The sequence below is a fragment of the Apteryx rowi genome, unplaced genomic scaffold (assembly GCF_003343035.1).
Source record: "Apteryx rowi isolate R43461 unplaced genomic scaffold, aptRow1 scaffold_8, whole genome shotgun sequence".
Taxonomy (NCBI): domain Eukaryota; kingdom Metazoa; phylum Chordata; class Aves; order Apterygiformes; family Apterygidae; genus Apteryx; species Apteryx rowi.
The window spans coordinates 4938447-4965859 of NW_020451093.1; the positions used below are offsets into that span (position 1 = coordinate 4938447).

General features: G+C 41.1%; 1 protein-coding gene across 5 annotated transcripts in view; it reads left to right on the top strand.

The window, feature by feature from the left end:
• Positions 1 to 1308: 1308 nt before the first annotated feature.
• Positions 1309 to 27413, top strand: part of KYNU (kynureninase) — a 59247-nt gene continuing 33142 nt past the window's right edge. For all 5 annotated transcript variants that reach the window (XR_003257338.1, XM_026089086.1, XM_026089087.1 and 2 more), the window contains exons 1-7: positions 1309 to 1355; positions 6897 to 7086; positions 11831 to 11951; positions 18276 to 18358; positions 24189 to 24250; positions 25536 to 25607; positions 26989 to 27063. Coding sequence is in view for 4 of the 5 variants with exons in the window: in XM_026089086.1 (XP_025944871.1) it covers positions 6918 to 7086; positions 11831 to 11951; positions 18276 to 18358; positions 24189 to 24250; positions 25536 to 25607; positions 26989 to 27063 (582 nt within the window). In the remaining variant the exon portion in view is untranslated. The remainder of the gene's footprint in view (positions 1356 to 6896; positions 7087 to 11830; positions 11952 to 18275; positions 18359 to 24188; positions 24251 to 25535; positions 25608 to 26988; positions 27064 to 27413) is intronic.

The following is a 27413-nucleotide window of genomic DNA, read 5'->3' on the forward strand; positions in this document are numbered from 1 at the left end:
GAAATGTAACATTGTGTTTCAGTTAGATTTTAACATGAGCAGAGAACCAAACAAGAAATAAGTACCTTTTCTGAGTGAATCTGATGTTGGCTCCTTCTTGCATTAGTTGAGGCACTTAGAAGTGCCTCAACCTCTCACTCTTCCTTCTTGGCCTGAATTGCTGGTGGTACAATGTCTCCTGAGCAGCRGTCCAGGCTTCCTGTTGGGGAAGCAAACAAGACAGGGAAATCCAAAACATCATTTTGCAGTGCAAAACAAGGTATGAGTACCTMATGAACTGGGGAATAGAGATTAACATTGACTCAAAACAGAACTCATCACTTTTATTCCTAGCAATGAAAATGAAATGTTTCAGTTCAGCAGTGCCAAATATTTTGGTGCTTACTTAAAATAGAAATCTAGTTTTTAAACAAGCATTACTGCAGGATTCTTTGCATGCAGAGAACCRTACTGGGAACATGGGTTAACAATTTTAATTTAGGGTTACCACTTGGACCTCTTTGCCCATTTATCTTCCCTTGTTGTAGTATTTTTCTGACACTTCAGAGGCTGAATAGAGACAAAAATGAAATTATTTTTATTGCTTTCAGACAACTATGTGCTGTGTGTGTAGGAATGGATCTAGCTCARAGGCACATGGAGGGGATGGAGCAGACAAAGAATGCATGGGTGGTATGAGATAATGTTTATGGGAGAGTGAAGGGGAGTATAGACTCTATTCTTCTATAACTTCAACTCTAAATCCTCTATTTCCCATGCTGGTAAATCCATGCTTCATGTAAATACRAGTTGCTCCATCTGCTGTGTTGCTAATGTTGCTGACTTCTAGCTGCTATGATATTGATCTGTTTCCTCACTTTTTCTCCCTATTTTTTTATTTTTATTTTTTATTCCCTCTGATTTGCCTTGCCTTGCTGCTGTGTCTAATTCCTATCCCCTTGTTAATAGCCAGTGAGAGATATTTACCTTGGGGGACCTACTAGGTTGCTGCTGATCACGAGAGCTCTGCAGAGCCGGGCCCAGTGTGTCTATCGATGYTTCCACCCCTTTCCCTTCATGCCAAGCCTAGAGAGGTTGGTTCAAAACCACTTTCGCTAGAACTGACCGTGGGTCCCGTTCCAGTGCCTCTGTAGGAGAAAGATGCATTCCTAATTTAATTAGAGCATTTAGTTAGTCTGCGGTGACAAAGGAAAAATTAATAATAAACGTGGCTTTTGGTTAACAGGGGTCACATGTCGAGCCGCTGCRCGGGTCAGAGTCTAAGAGCAAACACGTGACCGTCGCTGTTTCTTAACCCTACGCTGGGCATTTGCGCAAGCATTTCCTCGTCCTCTGGAGCCGCTGCCAACTGCAGGGTAACGTGGYTTCGCCCCGGAGGGGCAAGATGAGTTTTACATGTAAAATTACTTTTAACACTGAATCACTTCTTGACGCTAAGGTCAACGGGCGCCTAAATTGCTCTAAGTAACAGCGTTTATTACGGTTCTGCGCTGTCATGTTCCCCTGCCGCAGCCGTGACGCTCTGCTGTGTCACTCGCTTAATTATACGGTTGTGTGTTTGCCGCTGTGTCTGTTGTGTTGGGCAGGCTATGAACATTGAGAGTTCCTTCTCTCCCTACGGTTCTGCAATTTAAACAAATTCACCGAAGTGTGTTTAACCTGAAGTAAATTTAGAGTGAGCGTTGCTCTGGGCTGTGTGGTTTGTTTTGTTGTTTTTTTTGCTTTGTTTTTAGAACTTCCTTCTGCAAAATGGCTTTCACAAAAGCGATTTTACTGGTGTAAAGACGGGGAGGTGAAGGAGCCCTTGCGCTGTGTGCAGTTCTGTCGGTTCTCCGTGTTTGTTTGTTAAAGCGGTTCCAATCCAGCGGCGCTACTGGTGCTTTCAGGGGGTGTGTTTTGACAGCCCAGCCCTCGGCAGCGAGCGGGCGCATCCAGGCGTGTGCACCCCCCTCCGTTCTCCTAAAGCTCAGTTGAGCGGACACCTGAAAATGTCAAAGGTCTGTGGGCTGAGCAGTGTTTAGCAACCTGGTAAACAGCTATTGGAGGGCAGAAAGGGCAGGACCTGTTATTTTCATGCTCAAAATTTTTTTTTTTTTGAAGATAATGATACAGCTTTTAAGCAGAGATGCATTGTATGCTTGTGTCGGCACTGTGTTGGGTAGAAGGACTGTGAGTAAAATCTTGGGTTACTTAAGGAAAATGCTTAAAAGGGGCTGAGAGCTATTTACAGTGGTTTTATTTCTTTTTTTTTAATAAAGACATCATGATACAATTCTAGGCAGAGAGCAGATCTATAAGAGCATCATAAGTGGATCTAAAAATAGTTCAGATAATCATTCTTATAATTAAACCTAATGGACCTTTCTGTGTAAGTTTGATAAGATGGCTTGTTAATAGTCACGCAAATTTTTTTTCCTATTTAGTCAGTAAATTATGCATAAAGGACAAAACAGGAATAGCTGGCCAGGCATTTGTGTCACTTGTGTCTGGCTATTTCTCATCCGTTGTCTTTCAGGGTTTTAAAATGGGAGGTGAAATAGTCAGGCTGATATTTGTGCTGATAAAATATATATATATAATGATGGCTGTTTCCCGGCCTGTTTTATTCTGGTTGTGTGCGCTGTTCTTGAAAACGTGAGGTTGCCTGCAGTTGTGGGYGAGCTCTTTGCACCAAATTGGAGGAGGAAGGAAACGGGGAGCAGGTGAGGGGAGAGCGGTGGAGGGCTGAGAGCAGCCACAGGGTGAGGGGAGCAGTAGCAGAAAAGCAACACACAGTAGAGACRAATAATCCTGGGGTAGGGAATGCAGTGAAGATGTCACAAGGGTAAAGGAAGCATATTAAAAAAAAAAAAAAAAAGCTGACTTCACGCTATCTGTATCTTTAAAGCCAAACAGCATCAGGAAATTTCAGGGAAAGGAAGCAAACAGCTGAATGCTTTTTAACATTTTTTTCTCTCCAGAGGAGGAGGTGGAGGCAAGGTGTTTCTCTTAAAATATTGATTACTTTTACTGAGCTGTATGGAAAAAATCCTGATAAGAAACAATGTTTATCAGGGTGGGAAGAACATTTGGTGTTGATGGGTCTGAATTTTAACTTGACGAGGATACAGAATATGCTTAGCAGTTAAATGAAGATAATTGGGTGAAATAAAGTTGTTCTGTTCTCATACAGATGTATTTTCTCTGCATGTAGAAATTAACAAATGACTCATAAATTATTGTGAAATAATTGCATGGGACTTCATTCTGTARCAATTAGAAAAATGCCATCATGTCAGCCATAAAGGTTTAAAAAAAAAAAAAATCTGTTTTTTCATCTGTATGAAGCCTAATTCTCATTCTAAGGACAAAAGTACTTTCTTATTCTGGCCTCAGAAATGGATCTCTGGGATTTCATTCCTCAATAGGATTTTGATTGATTTTATTTTAGTAGTTTTATCTTATTTCATAATGTTTGTATTAAATCAGATACCTCTGAGCACTTAATCATTTTTAGCTTCTAGATCTTTGTATTTAATATTATATTTGCTGTCAAAATGYAATATAAATAAGAATCATAATAAAGGAAAGTCATTGATCAGCTGGAGCAAAATACAGCAACAACAAGGAACCAAAAGCCTGATCCAGAAATCTGTGTGTAATAAAGAGACACCTACTGACTTCCGTGGGTTTTGGGTCAGGCCTCAAATGGAAACAAAAACCATCTGTGCTTGCCAGACGGGTCAGCCGATGACCTGGAATATGATAGTCATTAATCCAGTATAATAACTCTGTCCTTACTGAAAAATGGGAAATAGKAAGTCAAATGGTAGGATGCTGCACTGTGTTCATATGATGTAAAGTGAAGAACTCGCAGCCCAAATGAGAGGGATCCAGCATGCGCCAAAGCATCCTTCAAGCACCTTCTTGTCATAAATTGCAGGGAAATTAGCTGGCATTGCCTGCGTTGGCCTCTGGGGCTAACTGGCGAAGCTGTAAGAGGGTCCCGGACCTTTCTTATAGGCTGTAGCCAGTGGAGGATGTGGGGGATGGCAATGCTGATGCTGCAGAGCCTGCATCGTAGGGACCAGATGCCTGGGGTGGAGTGCAGAGCCCAGGCCAGCTGATGACTGGGGAGACCTGATTTCCAATYCTTTGTCCAAGGATAGTTTCCATAGTTTATATTAAATAGTCATTAGATAAAATACAGGAACAGAATATCTGATATGCCTTCATTAATGCCTATTGGATTGGGCTTTCTGTGCTAGTGTTGTAAAACAAAGAAGGAAGCACATGGAAACGAGGTAGTTGTAACTTCCAGGTGCTGATTCCAAGATTGCTTGAAAATAAGCTCTGGCATACTGGCTAAACCCATGGGTCCCTAGAATGTGTAATTTGGATGAGTGAAACCTGCGTTACCTTACAGTGTCTTTAGAATACAGCGAGGTGCCAGTATTATTGGTGTGTAGTGTCTACGGACCTAGCCTGCTTTTCTAGATCTATTGGAGGAAAATGGAGGTCTCTAAGCCCTCTTCCTTGATAACTGTCTAATGGGTCCAGAAGGTTAATGCTCTCTGACCTGCACAAAGGTGGTGCAGATGTTGTTACCATGGCCCCAGAAGAGGAGCTGACASAGGTGGAGTCTTTGGACCTGCCCCTCAGCTGTGGAAGAGCAGAAAAGCCATTCCCCAGGGAATTGGCAGCCTTGTTATAGTGGCAGCAAGGCTTGTCAGAGGTGGCAACCTCCCAGGAGGTGACTGGCTGGATAAACAGATTCCTGTTGGCTGAGCTAGTTCTCCAGTGTCATCCTGTTTGTCTAATTGTAGCCACCTACCTCCTAGAAACCTTGAAARAAGTCCAAGACCCAAGGTGTTCAAATATCTACCTTTTTTTGCCTTCTTCCTTTCCTTTTTGAAGAGGTGGTGGGGATGGCTGATTCAGTGACAATGAGGAGATGCGAACAACCCACCTGGAGCCAGCAATGCAGCAGGACATCTCTAACACCTCTGGGAGAAGCTGAACATCAGCTAAATGGAACCTGCTGGCTAAAAGAGATCTCCTGGCATGTTATTGTCACTGGGTGTGCTGGTGGGAGAGGAGGAATTGCTGCTTAGAGCTGGGGTTGGAGGGAGCACTGTGATCATAAACTAAATGTTAGCAAATTGGACCAGGTAATAACTAGCAYCATGCTGGCCATTTGGCCAAAGCATATACAAGTTTGTGTTAATTAGCACCGATAAGGCTGTGATATTTAGGGGGTTATAGTTAAGCGCTGGCTGTTGTCCTTCCTGTATGTGTAAATGAAGCTCTTATTTGTGCCAACTCCTAGCAAACATCAATATTTGAGGGGGGAATAAAAGCAATCWACACTTATGTATTTGACCCATCTGCTTTTATTTCTTGTTATTGTGGATTTAATCTTTAAAAAAAATCTATAATTTGTAACATAACTGCATGCTGACTATTGGAACCCATTTTCYACCCCAATCTAATCTAGGTTAAGTGACAATGAATGTGTTCCTCAGCTTGCTATAACCCATATAATCACCTGTTGTTCTCCCCACAGCTTGTTTCAGGATAATTATCTGTAGTAAGCWATTGGTTTTAAGAAAAGAGAGCTACTGGTTTTAACAAAAAAGTGTCTACTGAGAGAWGGCTTTCTGCTTAGAAAAGAGGGAAATGCTTTATTCTCTTGTGGCTATAGATTCCATGTTGTACGCTCATCTCTTATTTCTGTCTATCCTCCTAAGTTTCTGTTTCTCTTGTACTTATTTTATCTCAAGTTGTACGGAACAGGATAGTCAATTCAGTGCAACACCACATTTTTTTAATGTTTATTTAGCTCTGTTCCTTGCTAGCTGAATGAATATAATGGAACTATACAGGCAAGAAGAAGAAAAAATAGCCAGGATTCATTTTTAACATCCCAAAGTKTTTTGGTGCAAAGGTATAGAATATTGCATAGTCTGTCTAGTTTCCTGAATTAGGGAAAACACCGAGCACCCAAATGAGCCTTCCAGCTGCTGTCTGCAACAGTATGCAGCAGGGGAGCATTGCAAAATTTTGCTTARAGTACAGAGTGCAAGTTGTAAATCTTCTTTGCCAATAGATATGTAAAGCCACCTGCACCACCGCTATCTTGAACACAGTGGTGTCTCCAAACATTACAGCTATAGAAATATATCTTTTTATAAAGATCAATGAGCTTGTAGATTTTGCAGTTGCAGTTTTAGATATTCTTTAGAAAATAGTCTGTCACATCTGCAGCTTGACTTGTGCTTCTCCCCTTTCCCAAGACAAATGGAGCTAAACACCAGGATATTTGGTATGTGGTGTAGCTAGAATGAAATATTATTTCAAGGTCCTGGTCTCGGAAGGCATGTTTCTAATCACGGCTCTGTCCGCCAGCGGTGCCCTCCCTGCTCTGCCCCTTGTACACAAGCATGGATATACCCAAACACCCACTCCTGTTTGGTGAGGAAGGAAAAGCTGGAAGAGTTTGAACATTGCACAGCCTGGAAAACACCTTGAGCGAGTCTGTGTGCCCGTTCTCCTTAGGAGCACGGATTGCAGGAACAAGCCTCTAGCTCCACATCCCAAAATTGTGAACGACACTCCAGTGTTTGTAACTGCTGTTGGTGTGGTGGTAGAGCTCGGGATCTGCTGATATAGCTTAAAAAGGGAGCAGCGTTGTATCTATGGGGGGAAAAATGCCTTTGGGGGTTACAGCAATATGTTGCCTTGGAAATACTTGAATTGATCAGTTTTACTCTTACCACTCTATTCAAATACTTCACTTTTAAAAAGCTTTAAATTAAATAAGTTTGTCTTGAATGATGCAGCTTTAGTGGCTGCTTATCAGCCATTAGCAAATACACATAAGGTAGAATTTAAACTGTGGCACTTCTCATTTTAAGGTGCATTTGGATGACCTGAAAATGGATCCATCTTCCCCTGTGTTACCAGCAACCATTTTGGAGCGAACTGCCTCGCAGCTCGGATGCAGCCCAGCCGACGAGAAACTCTCCTTTCACTTAGATGAAGAAGATGAGTTAAAGCACCTTCGCGAATGTTTCTACATCCCCAAAGTCAAGGATCTGCCTCCAAGTGAGAGTTATAATTATGGGGGGGGGGAGTTGCATCTTCTGCATGTGTTTATCACAAATCTTTGGAAATCACTGTCACTTATGAGATAATTGAGCAATTGCAGTCATATCGGAGCACAGCATGTCCCTGGTGTTGCTAAATCAATCCGTCAACTTATTCTAGTACCGAAAGCTTCATGCTCTCATTCCCATCCTGAATAAAATGCGAGGATGCAGTACTTTACATGGTGCTTATGCTGTCAGTCAGCTGCTTTGAACAATATAGTGACTGATTGAAAATTATAGGCAAAAGCATTTCTATCTAATGGCTCAAAACTGCAGTGTCGCTCAGAACTTTCAGTTTGGAGCAGTTGCTGCTTCAGTATAATATAGTTTGGTATTATCTATCTAGTTACAATTATTTTAGTTAATGAAAGAGACGGCAGATATATTGTATTAACATTTATGTCTTATTGCTGGTAGTAGAGATGACTTTCTTCCTGAGGCCTAGTGGAAGACTATGCTTTAGAACAAATAATTGATCTGAGCAAATAATTCATAATGAAACAGTTATTTGAAGATTTTTTCTTTTCCCCCTACTTCTCTCATGAATTGCCTATGAATAGATAACCACACTTGACTTAAATGTAGTTTTGCAAAAATGATTCTCTGAGGTTTTTCTGCCTCATTCCCAGTCTGTAGCTTGTATTTTAAAGAGCATGTGGCCTGCCTGGGTATGGGGGCAGGGTTGCTTTGATCTAGGTTCTGATCCTTCCTGGTTTTGTTGAACTACTCACTTTGCTCTAACGTGTAGGGAGCAGGACCCAAACTCTGGGGCTGTGCTGAGGACCCTGATCCTGGCATGCTGGAAGCTGGAGCAGTGTCATGCTGTTTCCTTAGACAGTGAATTTGTGTAGGCGTAATCAGTCTCCTGCTTTCTCTCCTTATCAGGAAGCATCTATTAAAAATTAATGGGGGAAAGGATGATATCAATTTCTTTGATAGAACTTTCCTCTGYAAAATATTTTCATTTTCTAATAGATATAGAAAAAACTTTCTGCAGATTTTTTTCTGGAAAGGATGATGCATCAGAAACTGCAGGTGTGGTGACCAAATTCTTTGGTAAAGATCCATCACAGAACAGTAATGATTGCCTGAATTCCTGGATGGTTTTGGAATTATCTTACTAATCTGCATGCAGGTCCTTCTGTGACTGACGTGGGGTTGCTCAGCTGTCTCCAGCGCTGTGCTGGCCTGGGGACCGCACCGTGCTGGTGGGATGCTGGGCAGTAGCTCACGTTGGCCTCTGTGCTGCCATGGTTATTCTAGCTACTCCATAAGATCCAGCTCAAGCAAGGTACTGGCCCTGCAGCCTGTCTTCGCCAGCGGTATGTCACTGCCTGTGTGCCTGTGTCTGCATTTTCTCCCTGTTTTGATACCCTTGTGACAGCATCCATTGCTTCCTTTCCAACCTCCATTATATTTTTGTTCTTCAATTACCATAATATTCAGACCCAAAGGCTATGGATGTACATTTTGTTTTTCAGTGACTATAATATTTAGACCCAAAGGCTGTGGAWATRTATGTTTTAGTGAAGATAAGCAACCTACATAATAGTACAGATTGAACAGGGCAGAGAACCCATCATTCTTGTATTCTCAAATTGAGGGGTTTTTCTTTCTTTCCTCTTCTTCCCCTGCCTTTCTTTTCCTTGCTTCAACTGTTATCAGAAACAGCTTCCCTGCTGAAAAACAGCAGGGGCAAATATATATATTTACATTGTRTATACCATAGAGACTGATCTCCTGTGACATTTATCTTAGCACAGGAGTGGATCCTAGATAATGTGCTTCTGAAGATAAATGTCATTACAGAGATTAGCCATCAAATATTCTTTATATATTTACATAAAACATTACAATGAGGTTTTAAAATGTAGCCTTACACAAAGCAGATGAACATCTGTAGGAGACGAGTATAAGATTATGTACATAAAAATATTAAAAAAAATCATAGTAGTTTAATTTGACTATCAACTTACAAACTGTGCAACAGCTGTTTATAAAGTTTATTTGTTGCATCAGTCAAGTGAAACCCTTGAGCAGACTAATTCTGTGGCAGATCTTTCTGCGATGCCGTGGGCAAGCATGAGAGATGAGGCTCAGGTGAGCAAGGGGGAAGGATGACAGTAGAAGACTTGGAGAAATGCTCAGGTTTCCTCTCTCCTCAGAGCCGCCAATAAAGTATTTTTAATGCTGTTTTTTTTTTTGGGGGGGGGAGGGGGGTAGAGTTGGAGTGACTGGATTACGGCTGGCAGTCAGGCTCCAAACCACCAAACTGACTAAGGCTATTGCTTGTGTGTGTTTTTTTATCCCATAAAGGAATAGAGCATTTTGGGGGGCTCTTTGGAATAAAAAGATGTCCCAGAGTGAAAGTGTTGAACTGTATTTCCCTGAGGAAATGTTTAAAGATCATGTTAATCTAATAAATCTGGCACTTTGTGGGGGGGCACAGGGAGGTGGGAAAGACAGGATCTTCTATCCTTCAGGTAACAGGACTCAGGTGATACATAAGCAGRTACAGTCCCTCCTTTCTGGTCAATGAAGACACTGTCCTTTCCTTTTGGACTGAATATTTTTGAAAAACCACATGTTCTTTTTTGAGATTTAAGAGGCCTAGAAGCACATCTCTAAGTGTAATGTAGGGCACTGGGTGTATTAGTTTGCAAAATAATATAGGTTATTAGATCTGACCAGTTGGCACAAATCTGAGTAGGTGTGAAAACCATTTATCTAATTAATGTAAAATATTGTTCATGTATTTTTATTTAGGCTGCTCCAAGGACACATTTCAATAATCATCTTACTGTTTTGCACTGGTCTTTATTTTATCAGCTGTGCTTATTTCCTACTGGTTGTGAACATCTCAATATATGTTCCTYGTCAACTGTAGCGCCTCTGGAAATAAGAAGGGCCAATTCTGTGAGAAATGAGGGTAGAGTAATTTGTGGAGAGATAAGTGGTAGTCTAAGAATACTAATGCTTGACTGTAAGGAATATAACAAAGACAGAGGAAATGTTAGAGCATAACAACATGCTGGTCTGGAAAAGCTGTGAAATGATGATGGCACCAAAAGAGTGTATTTTGAGAAGCAGCGGTGGTCCAGAATGAGTCTTTTAATGATATCAGAGAGGAGGAAATAAACAGCATTTTGTGAAAAGAAAGAGTACAGCTCAATACAGAGTTGATAACACGCCCCCCCAAAAGAATATTCAAAGTAATAGATGTAAAAGTATGAAAAGACATTTTGTCAAAGAGGTAATGCTGTCTTTCTGCAACAGTGACCCAATAGGCATTTTCGTTTAGAGAGGACTGTGGCAAAAAAAAAGCTAATTTGCTTATAATTCATTACCTGTTTTAATGCTTGATTGGAATTTAAAGACTATTAGTGAGATTTAGAGCTCTGAATCCTTGAGCAAAAATCCTTCTCTGTATTCCCAATGAGACACTATTATTGTCTTTCTTGATAGCAAAAGAACTGTTAATAGAACCAATTTAGGAGCATGGATAATATTTATACCTTTCTGTTTTCATTCATATTAGAATACAGATGAAAAACAGACATAGTATCTGTAAAACAGATTAGATTGAAATTGCTYTCTGACTTATGCTTTCTAAAAGCTTCTAAAGCTTTAATTAAGAAATTACCTAAGTTGTCTATACTTCTGAAAAATGTGTTTCTGGTGAAGTTCAATGAAGTTAGTAATTGTTAGTGTAAAAGGTAGTACAAGACCTTTTCCAGACATCTAATCTATTTTTCTACAGCCATAACACAAAACTTTCATAGAAAGAAATGCACTCATATAATTTGTTTCTAGCATGTATCTTAGCACATTCATTTAATCTTTCTGTTGAGGCGTATCAGCAATATTTATCAAAATAACACAATTTTAAGTATATGTATAGATGAATGCAAATTGCTTACTACCTCTAGAAGGTCATCATCTTTTGTCTCTCCCAGAATCTCTAACGTAAGAAATAATAGAAAAAGGCAATGTTTGGATTGATAGATGATGACGCAGGGTAATTAGATTGTTCAGAACCTCACTAGAACTATTATTTATAAGTTTCCAGCGCCTTGCTTTTCTCCTAATCATTGAAAGGATTTGTCAACATCACAGATGATATGACGTGCAGCCCACAATAGATGCTGACGAGACAAGAACTTTTGAGGCTCTCTAAAAATATTCTGTGCAATGCCTACATTTTTTCTAAACAGTGATTTAATCAGGCAGGTAGAACTTAGATGAAAGACACAGATTTACCTGGTCTTAACTTTTATTAAATGTATGATTCCAGTAGTTACATGACTCAGAGTATGAATATACAGATGATGGAAGAAAAGTGGATAGGCTGGTCTGGAATATGCTTCCTCTTCACTTGTCCTTGGGGCACAACTGGTGGCTGCTCCCCTATAGCTCCAGGGTTTAATGCTGCCTGAAGTCACATTAGCTCTAAAACAGATATAGATGGTCTTGGCCACAAATTGCAGGAGGACTGGGTGATAATCACTTGCAAAATGCCCCACTGTCCTTGTCCTCAGGTCCTCAGTGAGCGTCACCTGTATGGTGTCCCGGGAGGGAGGTAAGGATATTGCATCTCCTGAGTCTCCCTTCTTGTGGTGTTAGTGCTCGTGGACGACTGCTTCCCCTCTCTCTCCCGTGTGCATTCACATGTTTGTGTTGTCTGTGGTTTTCCCCTGCAGCCGATCTGAGCCTGGTGAACGGCAACGAGAGCTGTGTATACTTTGCTGGGAATTCTCTTGGGCTCGAGCCAAAGAAAGTTAAGGCTTACTTGGATGAAGAGCTGGACATGTGGGCTAGAACGTGAGTACATTTCGGGATGTGCAAAACATTAACCACCTGTGCTTCGGATGAGCACTACATCTTATTTTGGGATCYGCTTTGGAAGCGTTTTAATAGAACAGTGTGTTTAAACCCCCTCCAAGCCAGGAGTAGCAAGTTCAGTGTTTCCCCAGCGCTATCTGAACCCTCTTTAGAGGGGCGAGCAGTAAGGCAGGCAAGGAGAAACTCATGGCTGGGATGGTCTGCGCTGTGCTCGGCGGCTCTGTGCCGGCTCCTCTCGTGGACCTGCCCAGCTTAACCATCCCCGCTCAGTTGCTATCTGTGTTTATACACAGGACACAAACGCATTTAGTTACTGCTGCTTGCCACTGAACGTGATTCAATTTCAGCCTCCATGATTTTCTAATCAGTATTTTTAACTGCTTGTGATTCATCCCTGCAGTCCTTATAACAGGCAAGTTCCCCTCTAAAAGGCATTGAGGACAAGCAGTGCCACTGCCAGCGCTGGCAGCTTCTTGGCTTCCCTTAAGCCAGGTCCATGCCCGACGGGCTCATCTGATTTTGAAAGAAACATTCCTGTCTTCTYGGGAACATCTCAGAACTGAGCAGGGATTGCAACAAGCTCTGCTGAAAGGAGCTGACGTAAAAGACAGGAGAACTAGAGGGACGCGCTTCAGCATTGCGGAAAAGGGGGATTTTGTCACTCTTGAGTCTCCCTTGCAACTGAGTTGTGACAGCAGGCTTGGGCTCAGAAAGTGAGGTTATACTGGAGAGGAGGGAAATATATCCATATAATATATATGCACACATATATATAAACACACTCCCTTATGATGATTAAATGTTACTCTGTGCACATGTTTTTGCTGAGGTGTCCAGCACATACCTGAGCAGCTGGAGCAGGGAGGAGTAGGGAAAGAAATAGGTAAAAATCTGGTTGCTGAAGGCAGGAAAGGAAAGTAACATCCAGATGAATGAGTGAGCTGGGAAAGAGGAGCAGTTTTGCTGGGTATGGGATATGAGTGGAACAGATGTGATTTTTATGGTGAGTGAGCAGAGGAAATACGGGGAGGTAGAAAGAGGAAAGCTAATCTTGCTAACTGGGAAACCCTGAGCAGCAAACCCTGTAGACAGAGATTTCACAGCACAAATGTGAAAATTCTGTAGCTGCTGTTTTACTCATTAATATATGAATGCTGTGGGTTAATAAAAATGGTTTACCATGTCTTATTTATTACTTACATTCTTGTAAGTGAGAAGGGAGTTGGGAATGAATGAGAATGAATTTGAACTTTGGGAAGCGCTCTTTCCTCCTGGTTATTCATTCAGCACAGCACTGCAGTTTCTCCAGTCATTTGAAAAAAATTGCAGCCCTGTCCATTTCTGTATGATTATCATACTTTATCAGGGAAACAGCTGAGTTCTTTCAAAAGGTAAAAGTCAGATAGCACTCTTATCTGCTAAAATGATGCGCTGGGAGTGCAAACATATTTCAGCTCCTTTGCTGTACCTTTTTATTGGTTCCCTTCCGTTCTTATGCCTGCCTTTGCTACAGTGAAGGATTTTTTTAATTTTTTTCTAACTCAATGTTTATAAAAATCCCAAAGAAAAGGGGAGGCAGCATGTTTCTCCAGAAGATCCAAAGTGTCTTCAGTAGCTGTGTCTAAGGGGGAAATAAGGTTGAACATGATTTCAAACAATTGGAACAGGAGGAGCAAACTTAGAAAGGTGAAAGGCTGTTTGCCAAAAATACAACTTGGGGCCCAAACACTTTATTTGGAATACATCAGAAAAAGCGTGCGTGTGCGAATCGTGCTAGCTGGAGGTGCACCTAAGGCAACTGGGAATGTCAGGGTAAGGTCAAGCTAAATTTGAGCAGAGCAATTTATGCTTAAATAAGCCAACAGGGAGCAGGGTGCTGGGGACCACAAAGGAGTAGACAGTTGAAGATGAACAAAATGGGTGTTTTTATTTCAGTCACCAAGGACAGATGAGCAAAATCCAGTCAAAGGTAATAGCTGTTACCAGCTGAAGCCCCTTCAATGGCTCAYGTGCAGGCAGCATGGAGTTTAGTAGCTGTGGCTTAGATAAATAAATAGCAAGAATCTAAGAAATGGCATACAAATTAGATGCATCTTTCAAGTCAGCAATGATATAGATTCTGGCTCTCTTATAAATAGGTTTATCGCATTTTCTGTTTGTTTGTGTCTTGGGACTCATCTCAAATGGCTGCTATACTTGTCTCTTTAAACTGTTTTAGCTGCTTATAGCTGATAGGCAAGAATGGAAAGGAAGATTATCCAGCATCTATTGTCAAGGGCAAGGAAGCACAAATCTTTAGCTCTGTGTGGTGATTGCAGTAACTCATTAGAGTAAGGCATGGAGAGAAAGAGGCCTTTCCCCACATTTTGTGTTGTGTTCTTTTCTATGTCTTTTTTCCCCCTCTCCTTTAAATGGAAGGTAATACTTTTCTTCTCTTAGCTCTGACTCCCCCATATTTGTCCCTTTTTTATATTCTTTTCTTTCCTAGTTCCTCTTTTTATTTATGTTAATGTATAAAGACTACAAATTCTGTCTACTGTCATTCTTAATGTAGATTAAAAAAACCTTTGAGACTTCATTCTTTTTCTTCCCCTCTTTTGGGGATTAGAATTGGATTAGAGATAAATTCAAGATTTCTTGAAGTGGGGGGAAAAAAAGGAGAGATGGAGATGTCTCCTCCATGCATGACCTAGAGGAGCCAACAGGCCAGTTGTTTGAAATGTTGAAGACTGAAGTTCAAGTAACTTGTCTGGTTGCATAAGGCCAATGGATATTCTGCAGCGTGTATTTCCCTTTCCCCTCCAGAGCTGTTTATGCAATTAATGTATTATAAAATCATTATTGTATGCATACATATACCCTGTAGTAGGCAATGTCTCATGCCTGAGTAAGTTATTAAAGTGGAAYTATTAAAAGGGAGTCTGTTGTAGCCGGGTCACATTCTAGCAAAGGACTAGTAGGATGATTGGGGAGTGGAGAACCTGTTGTATGCAAGTCTTGAGGATTAGAGTTATTCAGTCCAGCAAAATGAAGGCTGAAAGAAAAAATGATTGCTCCATATCTCCATATGAATGTGTCATGAATAAGCCCAGGGGGAAAAAAGGAACCATTTATGTGAAATAACATGTTGGCACAGTAAATATAAACTGGGAATTAATAAATGTAGGCCAGAAACTGGAAAAAATATACATTTCTGAGCATTAAAGTAGTGTAGTCTTGCAACAACCTTCAGATATGAGTATAGTAGACAAAAAGTCCAAGTCTTTGACAAGATAAGTTAACACCTGAARTAGTGAAGAATTGGTCTTAGTGAGTCAAAAGGTGTCTTTGGCTGTATGTGCCTACCTAATCCTGGAGGATATAACAGCCCTGCAAACAGGAGTGCAGCTCAGCAAGGCTTGGTCAATTCTGTCTGACAAACCCACTTCTCCTTCCATTTTGCAAGTCTCATCTCTCCATTCAACCCCTTCCAGCAGGTTAAGCTTTAGAACTGCAAATGCCTGTTCTAATGCCCTGTTTTTTAATTTAGTTTTATCTTCATCCTACTGCTCCATACAGTTCTTCACCTTGGATGTGTCTTCCTTTCTTTTGGTTATTTCTTTGCTTGAAACCATACTCAAAGTTAGAGTCTGCATTGGCTCATTAAATAGCTTGCATCATCTTTGGCAAAGAAGCAAGAAGGAAATTTCCACTTGAGCAAGATTTGGATGAGCACAGAAGATTCCTGAAGCTGGCAATTAATTTAAATCCCTTTTGTTGTCTCCTTTGAAACCCTGGGATCATATCAGAATGTGTTTCTAGCTCCCCTAGTGAGCTTTAAATCAACTAGACCTCAGCGCATAAAATGTGGCCTTCTGATTTCTTGCCAAATTGAAAATAAAATGGTAACTGATGAAAAATTAATTTGCACAATGAGAGACTCAGTTTTTTAAAGTTCTGTTTGTATGGTGCTTTATGGTTTGGACCATGTTTTGTATTCGCTAATTGGGGTACCTCAATTTAAATCTCTCTTGCTACCTGGGGTGTAGTGGAAACAAATTTAGGGAGTCGGATACCCGTGTCTGAGGTTGTCTCAGTGGAGCGCCAGAAGCATTGCCGTTGTGTCCTTAAAGATTATTACCCCCAGTGGCTACCAGAGCTGAGAGAGAGGGGTGGCATAATATACAGAGATATAAATTCTCTGAGGCAGAGCATAGAATTTTACAGCCTAAGTGTAATAGGATGTATTGTGCCATCAGCAAAGGCTACAGAGTTTCATGTGATTAAAATAAAAAAAGGATCCAAGACTATGCCTTTAACTACCATTTTAGCGGCAATAATTTTTGTCTCTTGGCATTTATATTGGCCATCAAGAGGGAGGCAAGCTGTAAGCTGTGCTGTAATAATAATAATAATATGAATAATAATTAATACTCCCTCTTCCATCTTTAAGTATAGTTAAACTTTCATGTTTTCTTCTCAAAATAAAATATTCTTGTGCCTGAAATCTCATATCAGTTTTCATGATAACTTGGAAATTTATTCCAAAATTTTGCTAGTCTTGTGTGCTGGTATAGAGAACTTTCATCAGTAAATTCCCATTAGAAGGACACTAATGGCTATAAAATCAGAGAAAGCTAATGAAAGAGAATCCCATAGGTAGTTAGGGCTTCATTTTCCCATCTTATTATGTCAGTATCCTGTTTCAGAAATGCAGATCCCCTTGGGCTGGGAGTCACTGAAAATCTTTGTTTTTCTTTCAACAGTCTGTATTACCCCAAACTCCCTTCATTGCTATGTTACAGTTAAGGGAAATGAGCAGTAATGTCCTGCTGTTTGTGGAACATGGATGACTGCTGTCCTCAGGGAAAGGAGCTGCGTTATGGTCTGATAGGAGAAGGCAGGAACTTTTAGCACTAATCCTGCCCCTCATTAATTTTTCCTTTCCCTAAAAGCTACTGCCTTTATTCCTCATCTGTAAAATGTTCTTGTATATGAGTGTTCTTCCACACTGCCCACTTTCTGCTATCAAGATCTCATCTGCAGGTCATTCTGAAACYGAGAAAAGATGTCATCTAGTGTGCTGTGACCTTGTTTAACTTAGGGCTGGGGTCCTTGTTGTCACCAGTGTTAGGTTAGACTTGCTCAACATACTGGGGTTGTAKTTCATCTGTAAGGCAGATGGTCAACTGTACCTATGCCCTCCTTCAGCTGTTGACCTAAACAGTAATCAAATCAAATGGTATTTTCCAAGCATAAAAGGAATRAGATGGTTAATGCAAATTGTACTTTTTTTTTAAATACCCCTAGGAGGCCTGAGGTAGACCCAAGTCAATGAGAAAGGGTCTTCCTCAAAACATTCATCTAATTTCTGTGGGAGGTAGGCATGATGGAACAAACTTCTGCCTGAGAAGGGAAAGTCTGAGGCACATAGGAAAAACCAATCTTTTAAACAGGCTTAAGCACAGGGGATTCTCCAAAGCTGGTAGCTGCCTCCTACACCCTGTTCTCACATGTCTTAGTCTGCCAGAAGTCCTCTCATGAACTTGAGTGAATGCTTTAGGCCTGTTCTTCCTTAAAAGGTTTGTTGTTCTTTTTTCTTTCTCTCATCGCAGCTTCTAAGTGATTTTCTTTCTTTTGTTCTTTTTTTGTTTTGCCTTTTGCTCTCTGCCCAGCCTCCTGCTGCCTTTGTCCCTGTTCTGAAGCAGCTTTCTGCCATATGCAGCCCAGCATTTCAAACTCCCCAAGTACGCTGCGGTGCTCAGCAAGTATGAAAATCATATAGTGCGAGATGGAAGCCCAGAGCAATGGCTTAACACCATTATTATTTTTCTCAACCTGTGTTTGTTTGCATTTAAATCTGTATTCTACTGCCTGTGTGCTTAATAAACTTTGTAATGTCTTTATATATGTAGTGTGGCTACCTTAGAAGTTTTCTTCTGTCTTATTTGAAGCAAAAATGAATTCAAGGCACTTGTGACAGATACACACATGCAATTCTGGACTTTCAGTGTAGTGAAGTGTTCAGATTTAGGGTGCTGGTGTGGGCCACCRTATGGGATGGAGCATTCCGGAGGAATTTTGAGGGGGTTAAAGCTTGGCKTAGCTTTCAAGCAATTCCTGTCTAAGGAATCAACAGCTGGTTTTCATTAGCTTCTCACTTGTGAGCTTCAGAGTTATAATAAAAATAATGTGCTCAGGTTATGCAAGTCTTCTTCCTTTTCCCTTCTCCAAACRTTGGATCTCTGAATCAATTACATTTCTTAGGACTGATCCAAAGGGAGTACGTATGTTTTCATAATTTGTCTCTTTTCCTTTTTTTAGAGGCGTTCATGGCCATTTCAACGGTCGGCGCCCATGGGCTTTGGCAGACGAGTGCATCGTGGRCCTAATGGCTGAGCTTGTGGGTAGGTGCGCAGAGATGACACTTGCCCTAGAAACGCAAATGTACTTCTGTTCTTCTACGGCTGGAAGTCCTGAAACTCTGTATCCAGGATTTAGTTCCCTGAGTCCTTACATTTTAAAGGAGTTTTTCTGACCGCCTGCTACATGGAGTAAAACTTTATTTTAAGGCTTAAGTGATTTAAGAGAAATGTAGGCAGTAATATATGAGCACATGCATATCAGGAAACTAATTGCAGCAAAGGGTTTCTTGGAGCATCATAAACCACTTGGTCTAACATGAGAAGCCCTTTTAAAGGGCAGCTGATATCAGAGAGTCTCCGTCTCTTTCCTAAAAGTGAGCCAATGATCTTTCCCTTTTGAAAAATGACTTCTCTCTAGCTGCTTTCTGCTTTTTTTCTCCTTTCTCTGTCACTAAATCCAGCCTTGTATCTGAGAACTGCTTATGCCAATGAAGCAGATAATTGGGGCAGGACCTGCTATTTGTAAGTCCCCATTACCCTGCTGCACTCCTTAAGGAAMCGGCAGTGCTGAAGGACGCCGACAGCAAATGCGTCTGGTTATTCCAGAGATTGAAAAGTAGCCCTGGAGACTCCTCCTGGTGAGTTTGCCAGCCCCAAAAGCAGTCGTCTGCACCTGGATGCAAATTTCCTCCATTGCCTCTTGCTCTGTCCTCTGTGTAGTTGCTAAAATAATCTTTCACTGTGATTTCTTTCGGATCTGTTACTATTGGAAAGGGGAAGAGAAACGACGTTGGCACGGTCTCTCTCAGACYGTATTTCTCCTCAATCCTTACGGCTGTTGTCAAGGCTAGGTTAGTAGATTTTAGTTAGATTTAGCCAGTATTTCAATTTAGCTGTTGAAGGTAACTGTCAATACTGACCGTCTGAACTGAGTTATCATGGGTTCATTTGTGTTGTCACTAAGAAAAATATTACGGTTAGGTTGACCTAGCATATGTTAGATATTGTCTCATGTAATTTTTCCTCCAATTATAGACAAGYGTACAAAGAGCCAAGCTATGTCTTTCCTCCTTCAGGAGGAGTAAGTGGGCTCGGAACAAGAGGAAGGGGAGACATTAAGGAGTGCTTCATGACAGGCTTATTTATATATTTAACTCCTAAAGCAAATAAAGGGAGCATGTGCAAGCTTCCTGACTTCTTCATGAAGCTTCCAAACAGCTAAAACATTGGAAATTTTCACTGGAGCAGAACAAATACGGAAAAACTGTGTTATATGTTTATCCATAATGTAAGTACTAAGATAATATAAATATCAGCATGCCTACCCATGACATCATTGTGCCATGTAGAGATATCCTGCTCGTAGGATGAAATAATCCCCAAAATGCAGGTCAGGCGTTTTATCTTTCTAGGTTCTGGCTTTGGTACTTATTATCGTAGTACGTGGTACTGCTCAGGAGTTTAGGAAATGACTTTTTCTTGATGTTGAAGGGCAAACATGGTATATTTATCTACTAACTAGCATGGTATATTAAAGTGTGAGAAACATGGAGGGTTGAAGCTGTCTCTGAACGCAGCTGAATTAGTGATTCCTTGGTCTGCCCCATCCCTTCCGGCAAGCCGGTGCTCTGGTTCAGGTGTAACGGGGCAGCTGCGAGCAGGCAGAGAAACGCAACCTGCCGCACGTCTAGCACAACTGCAGAGCCAAGGCTTTAAAATTGCAAACCTCRAACTTAATTAGCTGGAGGGTGGAGGATTTATCTTAGCTCTGCGCTACGCCGAGAGCAGYGAGCAGCCAGGCTACCTACCTGGAGGTAGTTAGATTTGCAAAGTAGTAGGGTGGACTCTTGACGCTCTCMACGTAACCAGCAGAGATTCGAGGTCCCCCAAGGGCTAATTTTCTAAATTCCCRTTGCTGAGACCCGCTGTGGGGACCATGGCCTGGCAGGAGGCGTCAGGGAGGGCAGGCGCGGAGGTTGGCCCTGGACAGCAGCACCTGCAGCCTTCGCGCTGACCTCCTGCCAGYGCTGGTGCCAGTGGCCTTCGGCCTCAAGCTTTAGGTCAAGAGTCCCTGCAGAAAGCATGGAGTCAGGCTGTTTTTTTGTTTTTTCCCCCCCTTAACCATCTGTCTTGCAGAGGTTGCCAGCTCCATGTGTATTATAATATTTGTTTAACTTAAAAGTATTTGAAGCCCAAGGAGAGGAAAATCAGATATTTGCACAAACTTCATCTAATTTGTTGTCAGCCAGGCTCCCTATGTTTTCTCCATACRAAACTTATGACAATGCTCAGACCACACTGGGCTTTGCAGCTCCGTTCGCTTTAAACTGTGACGCATATGTTTAATTTCTTTTCTATAAAGCCTGTCATGACTGAGACATTTTAATGACATACCCTGCCATTAACTAACTTTTTAGAAAAACATTCATCACTGGAAGGTATTTTGTAGTCCTGTTTTCCTCAGCAGTAAAAGTCAACAGTATTGTTTTGGATTTCATTCTCCAGGGCACGTGTGTGGTGTGGTGCTTTTTTTTTTCCTCCTTTTTCAGGGGTTGTTTAATTAAACTGTAAAATGTGACTTGGGCTGAAATCTGGCCTTCAGATTCACAGATCAGTGGGATTTTATTTTATATAAAATACCTCTATATCTTGTTTTCAGTACCTATGTGAGCATCCTTTGAATGTGAATAAATATCTTCCAAAAACGGATGCATTATATATCTGTGCTGGTTATAGCTTCATAATAAGTACTGATTTTTTTTTATCTTATGTAACAGTGAAAAAGCAAAGAGAATACATGCAGGAAAAGATGTTATGTTACATTAAAATGCTGTCTTCCAATGCAGTACTTAGGATTAAGCACTCTCTTCCAGCAGTAATGTGTAATAGCAAGTATATCAGTATGAGTCAAAAGTGAATTCTGGATTTCTTTTTTTTGAGAGCTTGTGAGAACATAAACAATTTTACACATTTTTTATTCAATATTTATGTTATGGAGTAGGAGGAATTGCCCCTTCTCACTCTAAGTACTAGTAAGTGAATATTATTTGGGGAGATTCATTCAGGATTGGGCTCAAGACTGTAAAATACCTTTGTCCATGTAATGGTTTATGGTGCTATAACCCCTTGCTTATTGAACGCAGCCCCGTTTTCTTGTTCAGTGAAAGTTACAGTAGTAAATGCGCTGTGAAATGCAGCGCCAAGGTCAGCGGAGGCCGCAGCTTCCCCTTCTCCACGCTCGCGCCGAGCGGCGTGACGGGGCGGCGGTAATCTCGGCTTCTCCTACCAGACTTTATTAAAACGTTGCAACCTTGGCAGGATCACCTTCTGATGGAATCGGATTAACCGTGCGGCCGCCGCTCCGCAGCGTGCTCAGGCAGCGCTCCGCTGAGGCGGGACTGGGCGCTGAGCAGATTTGTRGTGACTTTGAATGATAAGGATTATTCGAAATAGCCAAAGTGCCTGTAGAACTGGAGCCTTTTTTTTTTTTCTTAAATGATTTTTTTTTTACTTCTTCTGGTGCAGATCAGGCCCCTGTTGCAGGCAGAGAGGAAAAGGACGGCTGCGTCTGCCTAACGCAATCATAATCGTCTCTGAAGTTGTGCTTTGCAAACGCTGCTTCCCTTTATTAAAGAGGAGATTTATCAAACGGAACATACGGGTTTTAGCCCGTCTTGGAGATACGGTATAAAGTTAGGAAATAAAGAAAGCAAACATAATTTTGTCTCYTGTGTGCTGGGTCTTTGAATATTGTAATAGGTTAATTGGATCATAGAAAGGTTGTTTTCCGAAATACAGTGCAGGTTATGAAGGATAACAGTTTTCCAATGACATGGATGAAGTTTGTTTTGTGGGCATGAAATTCAATAATGGAAAGCTTTTAATAAATATATAATTTACGGAAGACCAAGACTTACATGACAAATGTAGTGTCATATTTAATTTGGGTTGCTAGCATGCAGCTAAAAATGATCTACAGATTAACCATTTGTTTCGTGTGCGGACGGTGCAGCAGACAGACTTGTTCACGCAGAATCCCAGCGAAAGCCACAGACCTTGTGGAAGGAGCAGAGGGAGAAATGCTAACACCGTTTCCTGATGCTAGCCTTTTTTTCCAGCCTCAGGAGTTCCATATAAATATTAAGACTGCAAATAATACCGTTTCGAGCTGCAATCGCTCTCTAGCTGTCGTCTTCATCTGCAGCTGAACAGCCACAAGGTGACCTCTCCCAGCAGCATGGAGCCTGCAGGTGCAATGCTATCAGAGGGAAGAAAAGAAAGCAGAGTAGCTTAAGTGTGTGTGTGGGGGAGGCATATTTTTTTCTTATGAAGAACTAGGTTCGCTTACATTTTTTTCCCAAACTTGATGTTCTCAGTGTCTGGACTGCAAAATTACTCAGGACTTCTCCTTTCTGACTCATCTCCTGGACAGGTCCTCCTAATTTACTGACAGCTAATGACATGTTTTTCTGTCTGATACTTAGATTTCTGCACCACAAAAAAGGGCCACTAAACATCTCAGTTTGAGCGGTTCTTGGCTTTTGCTGTGGTGGCAGGGGCTGAGGCCTGCTTGGCRTGGGACTCCTTAGAAAGAGGGTTTATGAATAAATCATGAATCATGCTTATTTATAAATTTCCGTGTTCATTGGAAATGGTCTGTTTCATTGTACTGAGGTCAATCCAGTGTCTCTTTCCTGGTCTGGTGAAGTAATAACTCTGTGAAGTGAAATGCTGTGGGACGTGGTAGGAAGGTCTTGGTGCTCTTGCTGCTTCTCCTCCTGCGGTGGCTGGGGCCTGGTGTCTGCAGCAGGGGTAGGACAGGAGCGGCTCAGTGATCCTTATTGCTCCCCTTCCCCTTTTTTTGCCCCARTGTTGTGTTCTTCTTTCCTCTTTTTCTCCATCCCTTCAGTGATTGCTGCCCTCTCTGTCTTTTCACATGTCTCTCCATCTGTCTCTGTCTGCTCAGTGTCCATACCCTCCTGCCCCCTTTGGCAAACCCCACCTCCTTCAAGATGGGTAGGCAATACCATCAAGCCTATCTTCCTTCAGACGAATATTTTCCAAGCGCTGATTTGTCAAGGGTGAATTAATGCTTTTCAGCAATGGACGTCAGGAAAAAACAAAAAGAAATAGGAATTGATTTTTCTCCATATCTTGGTGGTGCCCTGCCTAACGTGCAGTCCCTCATCCTGCTTAAACCCTTTCACCAGTGGTTGATAAGGGTCTGAGAATTCATTACTAAACACTTGATAATAACAATTGGTTGTAACTCTATTAGCTCTGTCTGTGATTATCTTTAGCCAAAAGGCATCTGTTATTTGCCTCCTTAAGGCTATGTGTGTATGGCTTCTTGTCAAGCTGGTACGTTAACAGAGGTCTACTGTTATTCATTTTTTGGTCTTTTGTTAGGTCATTTTTTTTGTCTTTGTTAGGGATGAGATTTAGCTTGACATTACAGTAACCACTTACCATAGATGATTGTCCCAATAAGTTTTGGTACATGCTTTGCATGTAAACTTATGAGAAAAGTAAGTTTGTAAGTCTTGCTTTACGTATAGACTTGTGACCTGATTATGTCTGTGGTGTTAATGACAATAAATCCACTAGTAGCTTGCCGGTAAACGGAAATATTTCATCTTTTTTTGTTTTCTGCAGCTGACCTGAAAAAATAAATATTTTCCTGCCAGCGTGGTGGTGTGAGTCAGACAAGAAATCTTCTTGCTTCATCGTGATGACACCTCAAGCATTTGTTTACTTTCTAGCCTTTAGAGAGAGATTGACTGAAAAACATACTTTTGCTTTGAAAATGTTGTATTGGATTTCTTTGAAATTATAAAGGAATAATCCCAACCGGTATATTTTTACATTTCAGGGGCCCAAAGACAGGAAGTAGCCTTAATGAACGGGCTAACTGTTAATCTGCACCTCCTGCTGGTATGTCTTTACAATGTTTACGTGATGTTGTGTTGACAAAATAGTCTTCATTTGTGAATGTAAGCAAAACATTTTGTCTCTGATGACAACATGGGACAATAACCTAACTTTTCTTAAGTTTTGGAAGTTGTACTGGCAGGATACTCTGAACTATGTTTCGGCATGTACAAGACCCAGCTCTGCCTAATATAAAGCACAGAAGCTGGACAGAGAAATATTTTCAAAGGCGCTACGGGGGAAGTTCTGAGCTGTTCTCGCACGCGGTGTACGTCAGTCCCTGGAGAGGACAGGTTGTTATTTAAGACAGATTTCCAAATAGCTGCTCAACATTCCTCTCTGAATCTCARTCAAGAAACATCTCTCATCTGTGAGCAAGGAGAGCGCTGTAATTTCTRTCAAATTTAGCACACAGTTGCACACGAGAGAGAACCATTATCTAGTCATGCTGCTTATATAGCCCCAAAGTCTGGGAAAGCATCTGTTTGTTAGTTTTATGAAATACTGGCCATAGACGTGGTTTCATGATGAGCTGGTCACTAGGTCTGTCTCTACTTCTCTAGTAGCACTAAAGACTTTGTCCAACCAAGGGAAGACGTGAGGCCAATGGTTCACACAAAAAGGTTTAATACTTGGACCTGGTCCTCTATAATATGTATCTTACTGTTTTATAAAACTAAGAAATCTTAAGCAGGACAGGCTGGGGCTAAGTACAGGGTAATTGGCTTGGTGTTAGTTAACCCACCTGAGCAGGTGAGCAGTTGGGATCTTCAGCCTCCTCTGAATCCTCTAGACTTGGTGGTGAGCCCAAGTCTTTGCTGTCGGAGCTGAGCAGGAAAAGCTGCAAGTGCTGAGGTGGATGAGAACAAGACCTTTGCCGAAGGCTTAGTGCTTTGGTCAGGCTTGTTTCAGAGGCAGGAATGATTTGGTAACTAAAGGTTAGAGCAGGGGATAGGAGTTTGGTTCCTCTGCTGCTCTTCTGCAGCTGATTTCACTTGCAAGATGCAGCTGGGTGAAGTCCTGGCTTCAGTCAAAGCTTTGCCATTGATCCCTCCCAGAGCAAATTTTCACTGTTGGATTTTTGTGGCCTCTGTTACAAAATAAAGTATTACAATGCTTCCTACTTCAATAAATGTTATATGGGCAAAGAAATACTTGTAACTCCTGGGGGATTCTCTGATGCAGCCTGTGTAAAAGTAAAATTGTTTTTACTAAGTAATATACTGGAAGCATCTCTCTCTTGCCTCTGCTTAATGTGTTTTAACATATCTTTTTTTGTTCCTAACAGCTATCTTTTTTTAAGCCTACTCCAAGACGCTATAAAATTCTTCTGGAAGCCAAAGCCTTTCCCTCTGACCATGTAAGAAATTAATATTTCACCATATTTGTATTATTAATCATATTTTTCCAAAGAATATCAGTAGCCTGATTTGAATATTTATTAGCTCATCTTGTCCAAGTAACATTACAATAAAAAAATCTGTCAGAAGCTTTTGAGCTCAGCATATTTTACAGATTGTAGCTTTATTCCTTTTGTTCAAATAAAAAATGTTACAAGAGGAAAAGATTGAATGGGTACATTGATTTATTAGTCTTTTTAAAGACATTGAGCAAACTACTGGCCTAAATCAACTGAAGTTGTAAATGTTTTATTAATTCTTGTTGCTGTTTTACTTTATGAAACCAAATCAATACAAACTCACAACATGAACACTTATATATCCCCAGACAGAGATGGAAGTGTTTGTTCTTAGCACTTTAGATTACTAGTTCAAACATAATTTGTGTGCTATAAAATGGGAGACAATAGCCCGTGCATCAGAGCTTAGAACAAATTAATCTTTTCGTTTGTGGCCCACTGCTACTTTATCATCAACTCAGTAAACTCCTGGAAATTGATAACAAATTTGATCTCTAAGGTGCAATAAAAATGACTCTAACTACTAACAGGTTTATTTGTAACGAAGATGGCGGCACAGATGTATAAATTTCAAGTTGCCTTTATTCTAAGCAGCGTTGATCCTAATGCCACCTTTGTTCTGAGCGCGCTGGTGCGTTTGGAATCCATCTATTTAAATTTCCGCGACACCTCAGTAACACCCTGCGTGCTGGCAGTCACTTTAGTCCCTGCCATGTAATTTTGAACTATTTTATAGTGCTATTTGGTAATTCTTATGCCATCTCCAAAGCGTTATTGATTGATAAAATCAGTGGGCAAGGTTTTCAAAATGGGATGAGGGTTTAGAGCTCTCATTTCCCTCCAGCTGTGCAGCCAATTTAAGACAGGATAGCAAGGGCMAGCATACGTGTGCTAACCAAATCTCTGCACTGACAGCAGCGCGGATGTGACGGCCTGGGATTTAGCTCTGCGAGCTATAGGCTGTGCTGCTGCGTCTGCTCAGCGGCTGTTACCCGTGCTAGCTTTGCTCGCTGGCGTGCGGTACAGCCCATGCCTCTACCGTATTTCCACCCTCATTCTGCTCTGTAAACTTATCCTGTAGGATTTAGACTTTGACTTTGTCCTTGCTCTCTGATGATATGAATTAAATGCTGATCTTTTCCAAACCAAAGCAAACTTAGAATCTTTTCCGTTGAGCTGGATTAGGATTTCAAGCATTAATTTTAGTGAAAGGCAGGCATCCAAGTCCCTTTTCTGAAGTTGTAATGCGCTCGGCTATTGTTCTGTCTGTTGTTTTATCATTTAATTGTGCTGACGTGCAGTATGTGGAAATCTCTTGCAGTATGTTGTTGAATCCCAGCTTCGACTTCATGAGCTTGATGTGGAGGAATGCATGCTCATGATACGGCCACGGGAGGTTGGTGAGAAATATGTCGGCTCTCCTTGCTAATTCTAATGGCAGACATGTACTTTGCATGAGTGTGGTCATATGCTCTCAGATATCCCAGTGTCTGCCTGCATAAGTTATAATCTGTGTTTCTTCTAACGCTTTCGGTTAGATTTTATGCACTGTGTATTCTATTTGTGTATTCTTTGATACTGGAACCCATTTTATAATTGCCTGGTTCAACTAGCACATTTACCCTAAAGAACAAAAAAATGTTGTTTTTCCCTATTTTTTCCTGTTTGCAATAGCAGACAGCATCCTAACAGAACTGCAAAACGGAGCAGTTCATCGGTTCATTCAGAAGCCCCAATGTCCTTTTA